This window comes from Pseudorca crassidens, chromosome 1 (assembly GCF_039906515.1).
Source record: "Pseudorca crassidens isolate mPseCra1 chromosome 1, mPseCra1.hap1, whole genome shotgun sequence".
NCBI lineage: Eukaryota > Metazoa > Chordata > Mammalia > Artiodactyla > Delphinidae > Pseudorca > Pseudorca crassidens.
In genome coordinates, this window is record NC_090296.1 from 15,862,607 (window position 1) to 15,880,795 (window position 18,189).

Sequence of the window (18,189 nt, forward strand, 5' to 3'; positions counted from 1 at the left end):
ATTTGAGATTTTTCTTGTTTTTTGAGGAAGGCCGGTATCGCTATGAACTTCCCTCTAAGAACTGCTTCTGCTGCATCCCATAGATTGTGTATGATTGTGTTTTCATTGTCATTTGTCTCAAGGTATTTTTAAATTTCCTCTTTCATTTCATCATTGATCCATTGGTTTTTTAGTAGCATGTTGTTTAGTCTCCATGTAATCATTTTTTCTCGCTTCTCTTTCTGTGGTAGATTTCTAGTTTCATGCTGTTGTGGTCAGAAAAGATGCTTGAAGTAATTTCTGTCCTCTTAGATTTGTTGAGGCTTGTTTTGTGTCCTAGTATGTGGTCAATCCTAGAGAATGTTCCATGTGCACTTGAAAAGAATGTGTATTCTGTTTGGATGTAATGTCCTAAAAATATCAATTAAATCCAATTGGTCTATTGTGCCATTTAGGATCTCCATTGCCTTATTGATTTTCTGTCTGGAAGATCTGTCCATTGATGTGAGTGGGGTCTCCTACTATTATTGTACTCCTGTCAGTTTCTCCCTTTATGTCTGTTAGTATTTGTTTTACGTATTTATGTGCTCCTATATTGGGTGCAGGTATGTTAACGAGTGTAATACCCTCCTCTTGTATTGATTCTTTTATCATTATATAGTGGCCTTCTTTATCTTTTTTGATGGCCTTTGTTTTAAAGTCTATTTTGTCTGATGTGAATATTGCTCTCCTCACTTTCTTGTCATTTCTGTTTGCATGAAGTATCTTTTTCCATCCCCTCACTTTCACTATGTGTACAGTAAGTCCCCTATATACGAACCTTCACGTTGTGAACTTTCAAAGATGCGAACATGCCTTCCATCAGCGTCATATGTGAGTGAAATTGCAGCTTGCCCTCCATCTCCTATTGCTGATGATCCTTCAGCTCTACTCTCTCCTTCCTAACTCCTCTCTCTCCTCCAGTCAGTAACTCTTCTTGCCTGTTTACTCAATGCCAGCCCCTGTATGCCAGCTGTTGTACTACTGTACTTTTCAAGGTACTGTACTGTAAGATTAAAAAAGTCTTCTTTATTTTTTCTGTTTGTTTGTTTTTTATGTATTATTTGTGTGAAAAGTATTATAAACCTATTACAGTACAGTACTATATAGCCAATTGTGTTAGTTGGATACCGAGGCTAACTTTGTTGGTCTTACGAACACGCTGTCAGAACAGAACTTGTTCGTATATAGGGGACTTATTGTATTCTTCGCCTGAAACCACTTTCACGTCTCTTGTAGGCAGCATATTGTAGGCTCTTGTTTTTTGTATGCAATCTGCCATTCTGTGTCCTTTTTTTTTTTTTCTTAGTATCATGGAGACTTTTCTTATGTTTTTCACACTGTTTTAAGGCTTTGGTTGAGATTTTTCAGGCTTAGGAGCATAATTACTAATTTACAGCTGTACTTGAGAGTACATATGATTTTCTTTTTTTTTTATTGAACTATTAATATAATTGATTTATAATGTTTTGTTAGTTTCAGGTGTACAGCAGGGTGATTCAGTTATACATACACATATATCTATTTTTTTCAGATTCTTTTCCCTTATAGGTTATTATAAAATACTGAGTATAGTTCCCTGTGCTATACAATAGGTCCTTGTTGGCTATTTCATATATAGTAGTGTATATATGTTAATCCCAAACTGCTAATTTATCCCCTCCCCACTCTGTGTCTTTTGTTTGGAGCATTTAGTTCATTACATTTAAGGTAATTATTGATAGATATGTATTTATTACCATTTTAAACCTTGTTTTGCAGTTGTTTTTGTGTTTCTTCTTTGTTCCTTTTTCTTTTGTTTTCTTTTGTGGTTTGATGATTTTCTTTTGTATTATGCTTATGTTCTCTTCTTTTTGGTTTTTGTGAATCTGTTGTATGTTTTTGATTTGTGGTTACTCTGTTTTTCACTGTTTCTCAAGTATGATAACTCATTACTATATCTTTTTGCTTTAGACTGGTAGTCCTACTACCAGTAGGTAGTAGACTAGGTAGGTAGACTCAAACCTAGGTAGACTAGGTAGTAGACTCAAACACATTCTAAAAAAAAAAATTGGGAGTTCCCTTGTGGCCCAGTGATTAGGACTCAGTGCTTTCACTGCCAGAGGCCTGGGTTCAATCTGTGGTCAGGGAACTAAGATCCTGAAAGCTGTGCAGTGTGACCACAAAGAAAAAAAAAAAACCACTTGACATGTCTCAAGCATTTCATAATAAAGAATGAGCAAAGGAATAAAGAGACTTTGAGACAAACAATCCACAAAAAACCTACATTTCTTACTCTCCTCCCCCACATTATATGATTTTGATGTCATCTTTTACATCTTTGTGTTTATCCTTTTGATGTTCATTGTAGTTATTGCTTTCACAAATTTTTTTTTTGATTTTTTAAAAATCTGTCTATTGGATTATTTGATTTACTTTCCAATTGTGATTTTCTCTTTCCTGTAGATTCTTGCTTCTTTTCTATTTAGAGAAGACCTTTCAATATTTCTTTTAGGATTGGTTTAGTATTGTTGTATTCTTTTAGTTTTTGCTTGTCTGAGAAATTCTTTCTCTCTCTTTCTATTCTAAGTGATAATATTTCTGGGTAGAGTATCCTGTTTTGCAGGTTTTTCCCTTTCAGGACTTTGAATACATCTTGCCACTCCCTTCTGGCCTGCAGTGTTTCTGTGGAGAAATCAGCTGAGAGCCTTATGGGTGTCCCCTTGTCATTTACTCTTTATTTTCTCTTGCTGCCTTTAGAATCCTCCCTATGTCTTAAACTTTTGCCATTTTAGTCATAATATGTCTTGGTATAGGTCTGTTTGGGTTCATCTTGTTTGGGACCCTCTGTGCTTTCTGTACCTGGATATATGTTTCCTTCTAAAATTTTCAGCCATAATTTCTTCAAATATATTTTCAATCCCTTTTTCTTCTCCTTCTTGGGATCCCTCTTATGCATAGATTGGGATGCTTTATATTGTCCCATAGGTCTTGTATATTGCTTTCATTGTTTTTTTCATTTGTCTTTCTGTCTGCTGATCTGATTGGATGATTTCCATTATTCTGTCTTCCAGATCACTTATTTATTCTTCTGCATTATCCAGTTTGCTATTTATTGCCTTTAGCTCAGCTTTTGTCTTGGCAAATGAGTTTTCTAATTTTAATCGGCTCCTCTTTATAGTTTCTAATTGCTTTTTATAGTAATCTGCATTTCTATCAATAGCCCTTCTTCATTCCTTCAGTATTTTCATTATTTCCTTCTTGAACTCAGGGTCTAGTAAACTGGAGAGGTCTGCTTCATTCTTTGTTCTTTCAGGGGAATTCTCTTGATCTTTAAATCAGGAGTGGTTCCTCTGCTTCTTCATTTTACTCATATTTCTCTGGCTTTATGAATTTAAGGGAAACAGTTATCTACTGTGGTCCTGAAGGGCTCTTTTTATGTGGAATTGTCCCTGTGTATGCTCCATGAGTCTAATATTTTTAGTGCGAGGGCTGTTTTTAGTATGGATACCTGCCACATCTTTCCTCAGTGTGTGTTGACCATTATCCCCTTGATAGGGGGTGTAATTGTTGTTGTGGTGACCAGAGCCTGCACTGGATATTGAATGGGCCCTCCTCTTTGGTCTGTGCTTGTCACAGCCCTGTTGGGGGCAAAGTCTGCTCCCCACTTGTTGGAGTAGACACCCCCAGATCCGTTTCTGAACTGCGGTGTGAGGTAGGCAGGGCTGGAGCAGGGAGAGGAGCCACTGAGTATTGCTTTGTAGGAGCTGTCCACCAGGAAGTGCGCTCTGTGATGTTGCCTGTCACCCGTTGTGTGGATTCACAAAGTACACTGTTTTGGCACTGCCCTCGGCCCCACCTCAACTGTGGGAATTCAGGCAGTTGTCCTGGGTGTCCCTTAGGTGCTGTGCTCACAAAGCCACTAGCGCAGATCCCTTGGTGCAGAACTGCTGAGATCAGGTACCGGGACTGCCAAAGTCTTGCACCTGGACCCACTGTAGAGCTACTGAGTCAGCCCAGACTGTGGAAAAGCCCACAGCCACTATCGCTGGACCCGCCCCATCCACAAGATCACCAGTAATCTGCTCGGATGTCCCACGGGCACTGAGTTTACAAAGTGCCTAAATTCACAGATCCCACAACCTCTGGGACACTCAGATTTCAGCCCTGCTTCCAAAGTCACACGGCCCCTGGGGATCGGTTTGGATTTCAGCCCTGCCTCCAAGTATGGACAATCCTCTGGTACTTACACTCTCCCAGAGCTCAAAGAGGCAGAGCTGCACCACCATGAGCACTCCAAGAATGGGAGGCTGCTACGGCAGGGGCCCTGCCCCTCCCCTCGAGCATTAACAATGGGACTTCAGTGGCAGACCCAAGCTCCTTCCTGCGCACACCCCTGATTGTGGCTTGGACCACACTTCAGCCCCTTCAGGCTGTCTCCACACAACCAACGCCAGTCCTCTCCCCAGATCTGTCCTCTGAAACCCAAGTTTCAGTGCCCAGCACCCCCACACACACTAGCAGATGCACATCTCAGGCTGGGGAGGGCAGGGAGGTGGCCAGGACCCTCTGTATTGGTCTCTATCTGTTCTGCCTGCTGTAAACCGGCTGCTCTACTCTTCTCTGAGCCTCTGAAGCTCCCTTTCTGTCCCAGCTGATCTCACCACCAGTGAAGAGACTTCCCAGGGTGAGGGAATCTTTCCTCTTTCATAGCTCTCTGCCAGGGCACACGTCCTGTCCTGATTCTTCTTTTTTTTTTTTTTCTTTCATCCTACCTGGTTACGTGGTGATCTTTCTTGCAACTTTGGTTTTATGAGATCTGCTGGTGTTCAGCAGGTATTCTGTGAGAAGGGTTCCACATGTAGATGTAGTTCTGATGTATTTGTAGGAGAAGGTGAACTCCACATCCTTCTATTCTGCCTCTTGATCCAGCCTTTCTAATCTTTTTTTTTTTTTTTTTTTTTTTTTTTTTTGTGGTACGCGGGCCTCTCCCGTTGCGGAGCACAGGCTCCGGACGCGCAGGCCGAGCGGCCATGGCTCACGGGCCCAGCCGCTCCGCGGCATGTGGGATCTTCCTGGACCGGGGCGCGAACCCGCGTCCCCTGCATCGGCAGGCGGACTCCCAACCACTGCGCCACCAGGGAGGCCCAGCCTTTCTAATCTTTGAATATAAATATGTAGATCTAGCCCATTTTCACACTAAGTTTTTGAAATTGAAGTCTTCTTTTCACTTTGCATGAGGAATAAGAGACCAAGTTACCATTTTGGTCATGAAAGCATCATGTTTAGTGCCTCTTGGCATATAGTTATTGATCAGTTAATTTTTATTAAGTTCATTTATTCAACAAATTTACTGAGTATCTGCCACGTGCAAGGTATTGTTCTTGGTGCTCGGGGTATAAGCAGCTTACAAAAAAAGACAAAATCTCTATGTTAGTGGATGAATGGAATCCTAGAAGGTATGGTTCTTCCATTTCCCAGCTTTGCTCCTTCTCCTTTTCTTTCCCCTTTTCTCCCTTTAAAAAAGCAACTTTGGGGGCTTCCCTGGTGGCGCAGTGGTTGGGAGTCCGCCTGCCAATGCAGGGGACGCGGGTTCGTGCCCCGGTCCAGGAAGATCCCACATGCCGCAGAGCGGCTGGGCCCTTGAGCCATGGCCGCTGAGCCTGCGAGTCCGGAGCCTGTGCTCCGCAACGGGAGCGGCCACAACAGTGAGAGGCCTGCGTACCGCAAAAAAAAAAAAAAAAAGAAACTTTGTTTACCATATTAGGGCTATAGTTTTCTCTTTTGATTAAGAAATGTCACAAATTAATCTTTCATAAAATTTGACCTCTACTTCTTTCCTTTTTTAAAATTGAGATATAATTGACATAAAATATTATGTTAGTTTCAAATGCATGATTTGATATTTGTATTCTTTCTCTTTTGTTGAAAGGCAACACTATAGAGAATGTGGAATGGCTAATTATCTCCCCCTCTTTCTCCTTCCAAGTCAAAGTTCAGCCAGTACAGAGATGGATTTTAGATCATGTATGTAGTTCTGTGCCTTGCCCTACTTGTACCATTCCACAAGACATAAAGTTCTTTACTGATGCCTAATTAAGTGTAAGACAGACTCAAGAGAAGATCAAAGAGTAAGAGACTTTTTCTCTTCTGAACCTAAAGAAAATTGAATCAGTAGGTACTTTGCATGCCAGGCTTGTTTAAAACCCACAAAGCACGAAAACACTTTCTAAAATGCATATGGTTCTCTTTGTTAAAAAGTCATGTAAATCATAGAGGAAGTGAAATATTTGCTTTTGTGGTATTTTAGCCAGTTACATTCAAACTTTTCTTTTTTCTTGGAATGTCAGAGCCAAATATATCATTTTATCCATCATTAGCTGTCCATCATTAGATGTTTGAATTTCCTTTTTTACATATTTGATTAAGGATCCTCCTACACGTGCTTGAACCCCATTATCACTTGATGCCTAACAGAGTAACCTAACCTCTCCTTAGGAAGCTCTGTTTGTTTGTTTTTTTTAATCAACTTATTTATTTTATTTATTTATTTTTGGCTGTGTTGGGTCTTCGTTGCTGCACGCAGGCTTTCTCAAGTTGCGCCATTTTCTCGAGTGGCGAGCAGGGGCTGCTCTTCGTTGCAGTGTGTGGGTTCTAAGCACGCGTGCTTCAGTAGTTGTGGCACATGGACTCAGTAGTTGTGGCTTGTGGGCTCTAGAGTGCAGGCTCAGTAGTTGTGGCACATGGGCTTAGTTTTTCCATGGCATGTGGGATATTCCCAGACCACGGTTCGAACCCGTGTCCCCTGCATTGGCAGGCAGATTCTTAACCACTGCACCACGAGGGAAGCCCAGGAAGCTCTGTTATAAAGTGCTTCTTCATATAGAACCAAAATTTATTTCTCTTTCATTGCAATTCACTGGTCCTCATTTTGGGGCACCCAGAATATTTAGACCTGTGATGTTTAGATCTTTATCTGTACTCTTAATTGTCCCAGGCCCTGCAGATATTCTGGGATAAGCCTGATCGCCAAAACCAAACACCCTCAGTCTTTAAACCATTCTTCATGTGACATAGTTTCAAGTCCTCTCATCATTTGGTTGTTATCAGAGCATGTTCAAAACTAAAAGTGCTATATCCTGACTGGTCTGTTCAGCAGAGTCAAGTACTTCATTACCTTTTCTCTCGTATTCCAGGTCAGGATACGATAGGTCTACATATGTCATTGAAATAATTATTTCATAGGGATATAAAGCTCTACCAAAGCACAGAACAATCATCTATTTTGAAAAGATTGCTAAATTTTTCTGCTTTCTTTCTTGCAATAGACTATTGTTTCTAAAATTGTGGTTAATAAATATTTCCACTGCAAATATAATGAGTTTCGTGTTTTCTTTTTTGGTAATCTTTTACTCATACAGAAAATGTTTAATTAAAAAAAATAAGAAAGGGGTTAATTTGTGGCCTGAATTAAGAGCTTTTTTTTTTTTTCTTGAGCTACATGCTAACTTTTGCCATCATTTCTCTCAGAAGGTTTAGATCTAATTCTTCCCTGCATGTAGAGATCCATTAAAGCCCAAAGGACCTGTTAACAGGGCATTTTTTAAACCAAAATAAAGTCATATCAATTTTAAACCATATCAATATTATTTTAAGTTGTTATATTTAAAATTTCATGTGACTCACTATATATAAAGAAAATATTGATCCAAAGATTGAAAGGTCATATGCATAGAATGTTAATATGCATATATAATTGAAATTAGTGGCTTTACTTACAGTGTACTCAATTTTGCATAATAAAATTAATTTTTATATAACAATTATTTAAATTACTTAAAATCATCATTTTATGATAAGTGAGTTTTTACAAATTTTGCTTATAGTATTTATGGATAATTATTATTCTGCTATATTTCCATTATAGGTGATTCAGCAGACATGTCAGGTAAGGAAATTAATCATTTTCTATTTTAGTCGTATTGTTAAGTAATGATAGCCCAAATTTTTATAGAGTAATAAGATACTTGAACCTATTTTGGATTTCTTTTAAATTAAGAATACAGCATTTTAATGTCATGATGCTGAGCCCTATCTGCAATAATAAGTTTTTTTTTAAAAAAAGGTAATATATTTTGACCTTCTTAGTGTGCCCAGCATTGTTGTAAGTCATCACAAGAATTCTTCATAGTAGATATTAACTTGCCAATATCACATAGCTGGTAAGAATAAAGGTGGGGCTAAAACTTGATCTTAAATATGAATCAATAAATTGTATTGCCTAGAAATAAAATTTTTAAAAATTTATTATTTTTATGTAACCATCTTAATTATTGCACATACTAGATCAACAGAGCATTTAAAGATTTGAAAATAACTTTTTATTATTGATTTTTTTTCTTTTTTTTTTTGCGGTACGCGGGCCTCTCACTGTTGTGGCCTCTCCCGTTGCGGAGCACAGGCTCCGGACGTACAGGCTCAGTGGCCATGGCTCACGGGCCCAGCCACTCCGCGGCATGCGGGATCCTCCCAGACCGGGGCACAAACCCGTGTCCCCTGCATCGGCAGGCGGACTCTCAACCACTGTGCCACCAGGGAAGCCCTATTATTGATTTTGACCGTGGCTTTGTGAAGTTAAAAAGCTGTTAGATGAACAATGCATGCCTGTTGTTTTTAGATATTATAATAACTAGGCTTTTTCAACTGTATTTCACTTTACATAATATAGTAAGAATTAGCAGTTTGATAAGAAAACATTTATTTGATTTATACCAATTTATGTGATTTGTATCTATTTCCCTCCCCTCCTCCAGGGTAAAGCATGATTTTGTGATTTGACTATTTAACTACAAATTTATTCAACACAACAGGCAAGGTCCTTGCTCTCTTGGTCTACACTCAAGAGCAGGGGTTAGCAAACTACAGCCCTTGGCCCAAATCTGATCCGGCACGTGTTTTTGTACAGCCCATGATTGAGTATAGTTTTTATTAATTTAAGTAGTTGGAAAATAACACGAGAAGAATAAAATTTCACAAAACATGAAAAGTATATGAAATTCAGATTTCAGTATCCATAAAGTTTTATTGGACACAGCCATGCTCATTCAGTTACATATCGTCTATGGCAGCTTTTGTGCTTTAATGGCAGTGTTGAATAGTTGCAACAGAGACTGTTTACAACACTCTCATTGCTTTCCACTGCTGCTTAGCACACTGCAAATTGCAGTGATTCTCTTTTAAAACTTGACAGGTTTTGAGTGCTACGTGTATTGCTATTCCACAACATTTTTTTGTTATTGAAGTATAGTTGATGTACATATTAGTTTCAGGTGTACAACATTGTGATTCATTTTTTTACAGCTTATACTCCACTAAAAGTTATTACAAGATAATGGCTATAATTACCCTGTGCTATACAATATATCCTTACCTATTTTATACAAAGCAGTTTGCATCTCTTAATCTCATATCCCTAATTTGCCCCTCCCCTCTTTCCTGTCTCCTTAGGTAACCACTGGTTTGTTTTCTATGTCTGTGAGTCTGTTTCTGTTTTACATATACATTTGTTTGTATTGTTTTTTAGATTCTACATATAGGTCATGTCATACCGTATTTGTCTTTCTCTATCTGACTTCACTAAATATGCTACTCTCTAGGTCCATCCACATTGCTGCCATTTTTTTGTTTTTTAACCACGGTATATCTATCATGTCAAAACAAGAGAGAGGAAAGGAAAATAGACTTCAAATGTCAAACTCAAAAGGCACAGTGAAGTGTGGATTATGTTGTTATGAAATTAGTTGGTAAAACATTGTGTTTATTATGCAATGATACTATAGCTGTGCTGAAAGAATACAATATATGTCAACATTTTCACACTAAACTTTATCACAGTATTCCCAGTTCACAGGAAAGCAAAAATCAGAAAAAATTAGAAACTTTAAAACAATATCTCATCACAACAGAATTTCTTCAAAAAATAAAATAAAATGTGGCTACAACTTAAGTAAGGTTCTGAATGACTCATTTGTTAGCTAATCAAGAAAAGCTGTTTATTACTGTGAGTTAATTAAATCATGTTTGATTACAACGAACAAGTGTCCAGAGAAAATAAACTTAAGACTCTTAGCTTTCTGGCAAAAACCATTTCTAAAAGAACTGAGGACATTGGGAACAACATCAGTAGTCTCTAAAAACAAAGCCAGAAAAAGGCAGATGATTTTTAATGGTTTCCCTTGGCTCTTGATGGGTTGACAAATGTTGCCAGTTGTTTATTTGAGGAATCGGTGCAGACTTTTAAGTGACTGAAGTTTGCCTCTATAATCATTTAAGGCATTTATGGCTATTCATTGTGTTCTTTGTCAGCAGGTGGTTTGTGGAAAATATTTCAATCTGTCATGTGTAATTGAACTTCAATATTTTGTTATTTGGAGTCAACAGTTAATTTTGTTTGCTCTCATAGACTTAACCATCATCAGTTCTGTTAATTTATGTTAGAAATAGAAGGTGAAAGTCCTGACTTGCCTTATCCCCACAGCAGTTCAGTGGTTTAGCAGTGGTAACATTTTGGGTTTTTTTGTTTTTTTGGCAATTTATGTAGCTCAGAGCCAGGACTGAAATTTTTCTGAGTGAGAAGAACTGCCCTCAGTCTCTGTTATGGAAAACTCAGTGGCTTTGGAAATTAGTTTTTGCTGCATACTTGATAATGTTTCTTAATGATTCAACCTGAAATAACAGGGAAATTACAATTACAACCTGAAATTTCAGTTACAGTGCATATATGTGAAACTTATACTGCAGGAAAGTCATTTGATGGCAACTAATCTTTGACTCACAAGTAACACCAAACTTCACTATATGCTTCTCATACTGTCAAAAATTAAGATGAGAACTGAGATTCCCATTCCCACAAAAATTTGTAGCAAATGTATTTTCTGGGCTCAAGTTACAGTTCCAGCAGCATTTTTTAGATCTTGATACAAGCGTAGAGAAAATTTCCATATTTAAAAAATCTGTTTAACTGTACAATTGAGGAACTTCCACCTAACCTTCAATTTAAAGTTATTATTCTGCAATGTAATACATGCTAAAATGCAAATATCAAGATAAGACTCTAATAGAATTTTCTGAATGCCTTCCAAGTGATTAATATGCTCAATTAAAATCATATGCTTTCGGGGCTTCCCTGGTGGCGCAGTGGTTGAGAGTCCGCCTGCCGATGCAGGGGACACGGGTTCGTGCCCCGGTCCGAGAAGATCCCACATGCCGCGGAGCGGCTGGGCCCATGAGCCATGGCCGCTGAGCCTGCACGTCCGGAGCCTGTGCTCCGCAATGGGAGAGGCCACAACAGTGAGAGGCCTGCGTACCGCAAAAGAAAAAAAAAAAAAATCATATGCTTTTGGATGATATTCATATTTGACAGTACCTATCTGTGTGAGACATTTTCAAAGTTGAAAATTATTATAGATCATTATCAGATGAACATTTGTAATTTTTTTTAAAAAAATAAAGAACTCTGATTTTGAACCCTACTTAAGTGAATTATCCCCCCCAAAAAATTTCATTCTCATTAGTAGATCTATATTATAAAAAATTTCACTCAGTGAATTTCACCAATAAAAATTTTGTGAAAATTTGTTTTATTACACAAGTACCTGCATAATACCTTCAATTTTGTCTCTTATCTGACCCTTTACAGTGAAAGTTTGCTGACGTCTGCTTTAGAGGGAGACAGGCAATAAATAAGTACTTTTTTTCCTAAATAACATGATCTAAGATGGTGATAAATGTGATAAAAACAACAAATAGGGCGAGGGCCACAAAACAGTGTTTTTTCAGAGGTGGTAACATTTAGCTAGGCCAAGAATGATACAAAACAGTGATACCTGAAGGGTGACCTGGGGGCTCTAGGCTGAGGCCTGGTTTGGGAATCCTACAACCACCCACACATTCAGTGATTCGCTAGAAGGAATCACAGGACCCAGAGATAGTTACGGTGCAGTAGCTTATTACAGTGATCAGCAAGGGAAAAAGACACATCAGGTGGAGCCTAGAGGATAGAGGCACAGGCTTTCTATGTCTCTTCCAAAACACTCCTCCAGGGCTTCCCTGGTGGCACAGTGGTTGAGAGTCCGCCTGCCGATGCAGGGGACACGGGTTCGTGCCCCGGTCCGGGAAGATCCCACATGCCACAGAGCGGCTGGGCCTGTAAGCCATGACCGCTGAGCCTGCGAGTCCGGAGGCTGTGCTCCGCAACGGGAGAGGCCACAACAGTGAGAGGCCCGCGGACCGCAAAAAAACAAAAAACAAAACACACTCTTCCAGGGGTCACACAGAACCTGCTTCTTCTACCAGCAGCCAGATATATCAATGCAGGTGCAGTGTTTCTGCCCAGGGAAACCCACTGAGGACTCCGAGACCAAGGTTTTTACTGGGGGCTGGTCACATAGACACAAAGCCACAACTACTAAAATACCATAGTCCCAGAAGAAAGCAGGTATTCAGTGCCCCCCGTGGACAAAATAACCTTATCAACATAGGGAACATTTCAAAAGTCAAGTTCTCACACACTAGCAAGCAGGCCATTCTAGTGATAGTAACCTCAGTCCTGCATCTGTTAACTCCCTCCTGGGGAGGCCCTAAAGCTGAACCAAGAAACAGGAAGGTCCGTGTGACTGCAGTAAGGCCTCTGAGATGAACCTAGAGAGGGGCAGGAGTCAGTCACGTAGGGCTTTGCCGATCATGGAGAGGAGTGTGGATTCGTGCTAAGTGCAGAGTCCATCATTGGAGAGATTAAATTTATAATCACATTTATAATTTGAAGCAAATGCTCTTCCATATTTTGATTATTTTACTAAAAGTACTTATGTTCTGAGACTGAATTAGCTGCTGAATTGACTTACCTATTCCTTTTTATAGGGTGCAATTCTTGAAAAAAGGACAGTCCAAAGCTATGGTTTTTTAACCTAGGAAATACAGAGAACTGGGAAGACATTTTAAGCAGTAGAAAAAGGCTGGACAAGATAAATTTAAAAATCTAAAAAAGAAAAAAAACAACAAATATAATTTTTTAAAAAGATTAGCAGTTTAATTTCTTCCATGAAATCCTGTTTAAAAAAAACAAAACTACTGTCTTATAAAGTGATATGAACTTAGTTTTTTACCAGATATATGCCTATGCAGTTGAAGATTTCCTTTGTGATCTATTCACATGGTTTCCTACCTACTGCCTTTCTCAATTTGTATTCACTTTCTCTCTCTCCTTCATATAAATAGGTAATAAATATATCCTGGTATTTCATAAGTGTATAATGTTTTTATATTTCTCCACATAATTATATAAAGATTTAACGTGTATCTAAAACATACATTATTTTTTGAAAAGTTGTTTAAAGTTGTGATTACCTAATTTGCTTGTCTAAATGCTATTTTCTCAAAAGTGCAATTTGGACTATAGCCTGAGGAAGTAGTCTATATTTTTCTCCCTTCCTTTCCTTTCTCTTCCCTTTTCTTTCTTTCTTTTTAATTCAGTCTTAGTTTTGAGCTATTTTTTATTAAGTACAGTCTTTCTTTGGTACATATTTTTCTTGTGTTTCAGAGATGAGTATGCATCAGCCTTAGAAATGGAAACATTTGTAATAGGTGTATTACAACTTTGGGATTTTATCTTTGTTTAGCTACAGCTCCTTCTATCCACATCTGGGATGCAGTGAACAAGCAGACTTTATCTATACTAAGATGCTACCATTCAAAGGGAGTGTGTTCAGTTAGTTTCAGTGCTACTGGAAAACTCTTGCTATCTGTGGGGCTAGACCCAGAACATACAATTACCATTTGGAGATGGCAGGAAGGTAGGAATTTTTTTCTTTGTAATTTTAAAAAATAAAAATGGGGTGATAGGAATTTTCTATTTCATATTTGTGTTAACTTGGTGATTGAAACCATTATTCACTATTAAGCCTTACTCAATACCCATACACAGTTGTAGGTATGTTCTACTTTCAAAACCCAGTGAAATTGTAAACAAAGTATAAACTAATGAAAGTTATTAATATTATAAATGATTCACTGTTCTTTCAGTAAGAAACTATGCATGTAAGTGTCTTGCTAATTATTATTTGGTTATAGAGGATCTTACTCGAGAATGCGATGAATTATATTGTTAAGTGATAATGGAAGGGCAATAGGGTAATATTACTTTAACACATTTCGGACAAAACTTTTCAGTTACATAGCCATTATAAAAAAGTGAAATTCATAGAGCTACACAGAAAAAAATAAGATATGGTTTCTAAAATGCCCCTTAAATTATAATAAAGCTTTCCATAAATCACACATCACTTGCAAAAATATGTAAAAAGGACCCTCTACACTATTAATTGTATGTCATGTGATTGCTAGGTAGCAGTGCAAGGGACATGCCCTCTCCCTTTTTTGGGGGGCCGTGCCGGCGCAAGTTGTGGAATCTTAGTTCCCCGATCAGGGGGCCCTCAGCAGTGAAAGCGCTGAGTCTAACCACTGGACCGCCAGGGAATTCCCTGCTCTCTCTTTTTATAAGCATTTATTTTTTGAACTATATATTTTCAATAACTGTTTGATCCTGTAAAAATTAGCTTAGTTCTTATACTAACCTAGAAAATTTTGTTGTATCTTTTTTATCAGGTGCCAAAATTGCCAGCAGAGCTGGTCACAACCAACGTATTTTTGTGGCAGAATTCCGACCAGATTCAGATTCCCAGTTTGTCTCTGTGGGAGTAAAGCATGTTAAGTTCTGGACATTGGCAGGAAGAGCTCTTCTTAGCAAAAAAGGGCTACTGAGCACACTGCAAGATGCCCGGATGCAGACCATGCTTGCTGTTGCATTTGGTGCAGTATGTCTCTTAAAATGCATGTGGTAGTGTAACTGTGAATTACCCAAATTGGACGAGTTTGAATTTTCTTGCCTTAGATAGATGAACCACATGAATGTTGTTTATATGGCACTCTAGTCCCCTAATCCTTACATATGTCCTGGTCATGCATATATTTCAGCTTTCAAATTCTGATACTTTCAGAAATCAGGGACTGGGAAAGAGAGTTAACGAGGGAGAAGGATTATAAAACATCTGAGTCCTTGGGCCACTGCCATTCTCAAAAGCCTTCATTTTATAAGTGTCACCCTGAATCTCCTAGGTCCTGTAATAATTTGTCAGAATAGGAGAAAGATAAATCACGAAACGTGATTTTTCTAGTATTTAAGGTGGTACTTGGTTTAGGATTTCCTTTGCTTCCTATCATCTTAACTCACTGCTTATTATGTAGCTGGAAGTGCTCTTGGCCAATGTCTCTCATTAAAGGGAAGAAGGCGAGCTCAGTTCCTGGTCTAGTTTACTAGAAAGAGTGTTCAAGAGCCATTTCCTCCCCTCCCCTCCCCTCCCCCATTCCATCTGGGCTTGTGGTTTACAAGACACATCTCTTTCCTTTAATACCTTGCCCTGGCCAGGCTTTTTAAATCCTTTGGTGCATCAAAAAACTAAGTCGGTTTTCTTACTAAAGTGTTTATGTGGGTATGTAATACCCGAAGGAAGAAAATTATAATTCTAGATTCTTAAAGAACACTTATATTTTTGAGACCATTGAAAGTGCTGGTTGTGCCATGTCAAACTTCAGTTAAATATTGTGGAGATTCTTAATACAAGACCAGTAATTCTTTCCAGAAGAAAAGCTTATGCATTCAAGTGTTTGCATACATTTAATATGCCCCTTCTACGTTAACTAATCTTTGTGTATAAAATTCCTTATTTAGTCAATTGCCCATTCCCAATAGAAAATAAACTTGAAGATTATACTGTTAGTCATATGTGCGGAGCCTTTAGAAATTATAAGTAAAAGAGTGATACTATTGCCTGTTCATTTTTCTTTTGCCTAAATAAAAACCTTCTCAATATTTTCATAAAAAAAAGAATATTAGTCATAATTGACGTTTTATGTTTGAAGCAACAGTGCAATCAGTGCGAATGTTTTGTTATATAATAAAATGGGTTGATGTTCAGTTTAAGCCTTTTTGAGCATCCTCTATGCTAGGGGGCTATGAAAAGAGCAGACGAAGTAAAATGTTAGTTTTTACATTCCAGTCGCAGATAAGGCGTGAATTAAAGATGCTCCTATGTGACAAGTATTGAGTTGGCCAAAAGGTTCGTTCAGTTTTTTCTGTAAGATGGCTCTATTAGCACTTAGATGTCTTTAACGTCATTAGAAACAATTTTGTTAGATTGTATGTGACAGCTGTCATATCAGTGTGCATTTAAAAAAAGACTTATCAAAATTGGTGAATTTTTGTGTAGCCATTTTAATATTGAAGATGGAAGAAAAAAAGCCACATTTTTGGCCTATTATGCTTTATTATTTCAAGAAAGGTAAAAACGCAACTGAAATGCAAAAAAAAGATTTGTGCAGTGTATGGAGAAGGTGCTGTGACTGATCGAACGTGTCAAAAGTGGTTTGTGAAGTTTTGTGCTGGAGATTTCTCGCTGGACAGTGCTCCACGGTCGGGTAGACCAGTTGAAGTTGACAGCAATCAAATCAAGACATTAACTGAGAACAATCAACGTTATACCACGAGGAAGATAGCCAACATACTCAAAATATCCAAATCAAGTGTTGAAAATCATTTGCACCAGCTTGAATCGCTTTGATATTTGGCTTCCACATAAGTTAAGCGAAAAAAAACCTTGACCGTACTTCTGCATGCGATTCTCTACTTAAACATAATGACAGTGTTCCATTTTTTAAATAAATTGTGATGGGCTATGAAAAGTGGATATTGTACAATAATGTGGAATGGAAGAGATCGTGGGGCAAGCGAAATGAACCACCACCAACTACACCAAAGGCCGGTCTTCATCCAAAGAAGGTGATGTTGTGTATATGGTGGGATTGGGAGTCCTCTATTATGAGCTCCTTCCGGAAAACCAGATGATTAATTCCAACAAGTACTGCTCGCCATTAGACCAACTGAAAGCAGCACTCGACGAAAAGCATCCAGACTTAGTCAATAGAAAACACATAATCTTCCATCAGGATAACACAAGACCACATGTTTCTTTGATGACCAGGCAAAAACTGTTACAGCGTGGCTGGGAAGTTCTGATTGATCTGCCGTATTCACCAGACATTGCACCTTCGGATTTCCATTTATTTAGGTATTTGCAAAATTCTCTTAATGGAAAAATTTCAATTCCCTGGAAGACTGTAAAAGGCACCTGGAACAGTTCTTTGCTCAAAAAGATAAAAAATTTTGGGAAGATGAAATTATGAAGTTGCCTGAAAAATGGCAGAAGGTGGTGGAACAAAAAGGTGAATATGTTGTTCAGTAAAGTTCTTGGTGAAAATGAAAAATGTGTCTTTTATTTTTACTTAAAAGCCAAAGGCACTTTTTGGCCAACCCAATGTAATCATTGTTTTCCAAATAAAAGATACAGAGATTAAGTATAAATGCTGAGGAATTTGAAGTAATATTAAATTGTAGGGAAATTAAGCCTACGAACTAGTATTCTCAGAAAGATTCAAGAAAATCTGTTTTTGATACAATCCAAAATCTTATTTTCTTATTGGTTCTTTCCATATTGTTTTTGGTGAAGGATCTTTTACAAGTTGCTCTAAAAGTGAAGCTAAAATGAGACGAAACTAGCACATAACGCAGGATTTGCTTTCTCCAGCTTTTGCATAAATGAACTGCATCAGGACTGCAGTTCTCAGGCACCTCAGTCATTCTTAAGCTTTCGGTGCCTTAACACGTTTATATTAGTTTGGATTCATTGCAGAAAGGCAGTAACTTTTGCTGTTTTGATTTTAAGAAATCATGGCAAATATTTTCATATACAATTTCTGAAAAACTACAACTTTGCTACAGATAATAGTTTTACTTTCCATGACAAAATACCTTATCAAACCTAATAAAGTTATTTTCACTCCCTATTCCTATTCTGTTTTTTTACTCTCAGTTACTAATGACTTTTAAGTTATTTCTTGGGCAGCTAGAGGGAAGCAATCCAAAGAGGTGATATAAACTAGAATTACAGCATATTTGAATTGGAAGGGACCTTAGAGACTTTAGGGATTTAGAGATCCCTCATTTTACACTGAAAAAGTTGATACTCATAGAGGTTAAAAGTCTTGACCAAAGTTATTCCAGCTAATAAACAAAAGACCTGG

General features: G+C 38.0%; 1 protein-coding gene across 4 annotated transcripts in view; it reads left to right on the forward strand.

Annotated features, from left to right (window-relative positions):
- Positions 1 to 18,189, forward strand: part of EML5 (EMAP like 5) — a 166,215-nt gene that overhangs the window by 135,724 nt on the left and 12,302 nt on the right. For 3 of the 4 annotated variants that reach the window (XR_010941171.1, XM_067728358.1, XM_067728349.1), the window contains exons 31-33: positions 7,925 to 7,945; positions 13,674 to 13,847; positions 14,659 to 14,867. Coding sequence is in view for 3 of the 4 variants with exons in the window: in XM_067728358.1 (XP_067584459.1) it covers positions 7,925 to 7,945; positions 13,674 to 13,847; positions 14,659 to 14,867 (404 nt within the window). In the remaining variant the exon portion in view is untranslated. Of the gene's footprint in view, positions 1 to 7,924; positions 7,946 to 13,673; positions 13,848 to 14,658; positions 14,868 to 18,189 lie in introns of those variants that run through there. The other variant, XM_067728372.1, reaches the window with a different exon arrangement.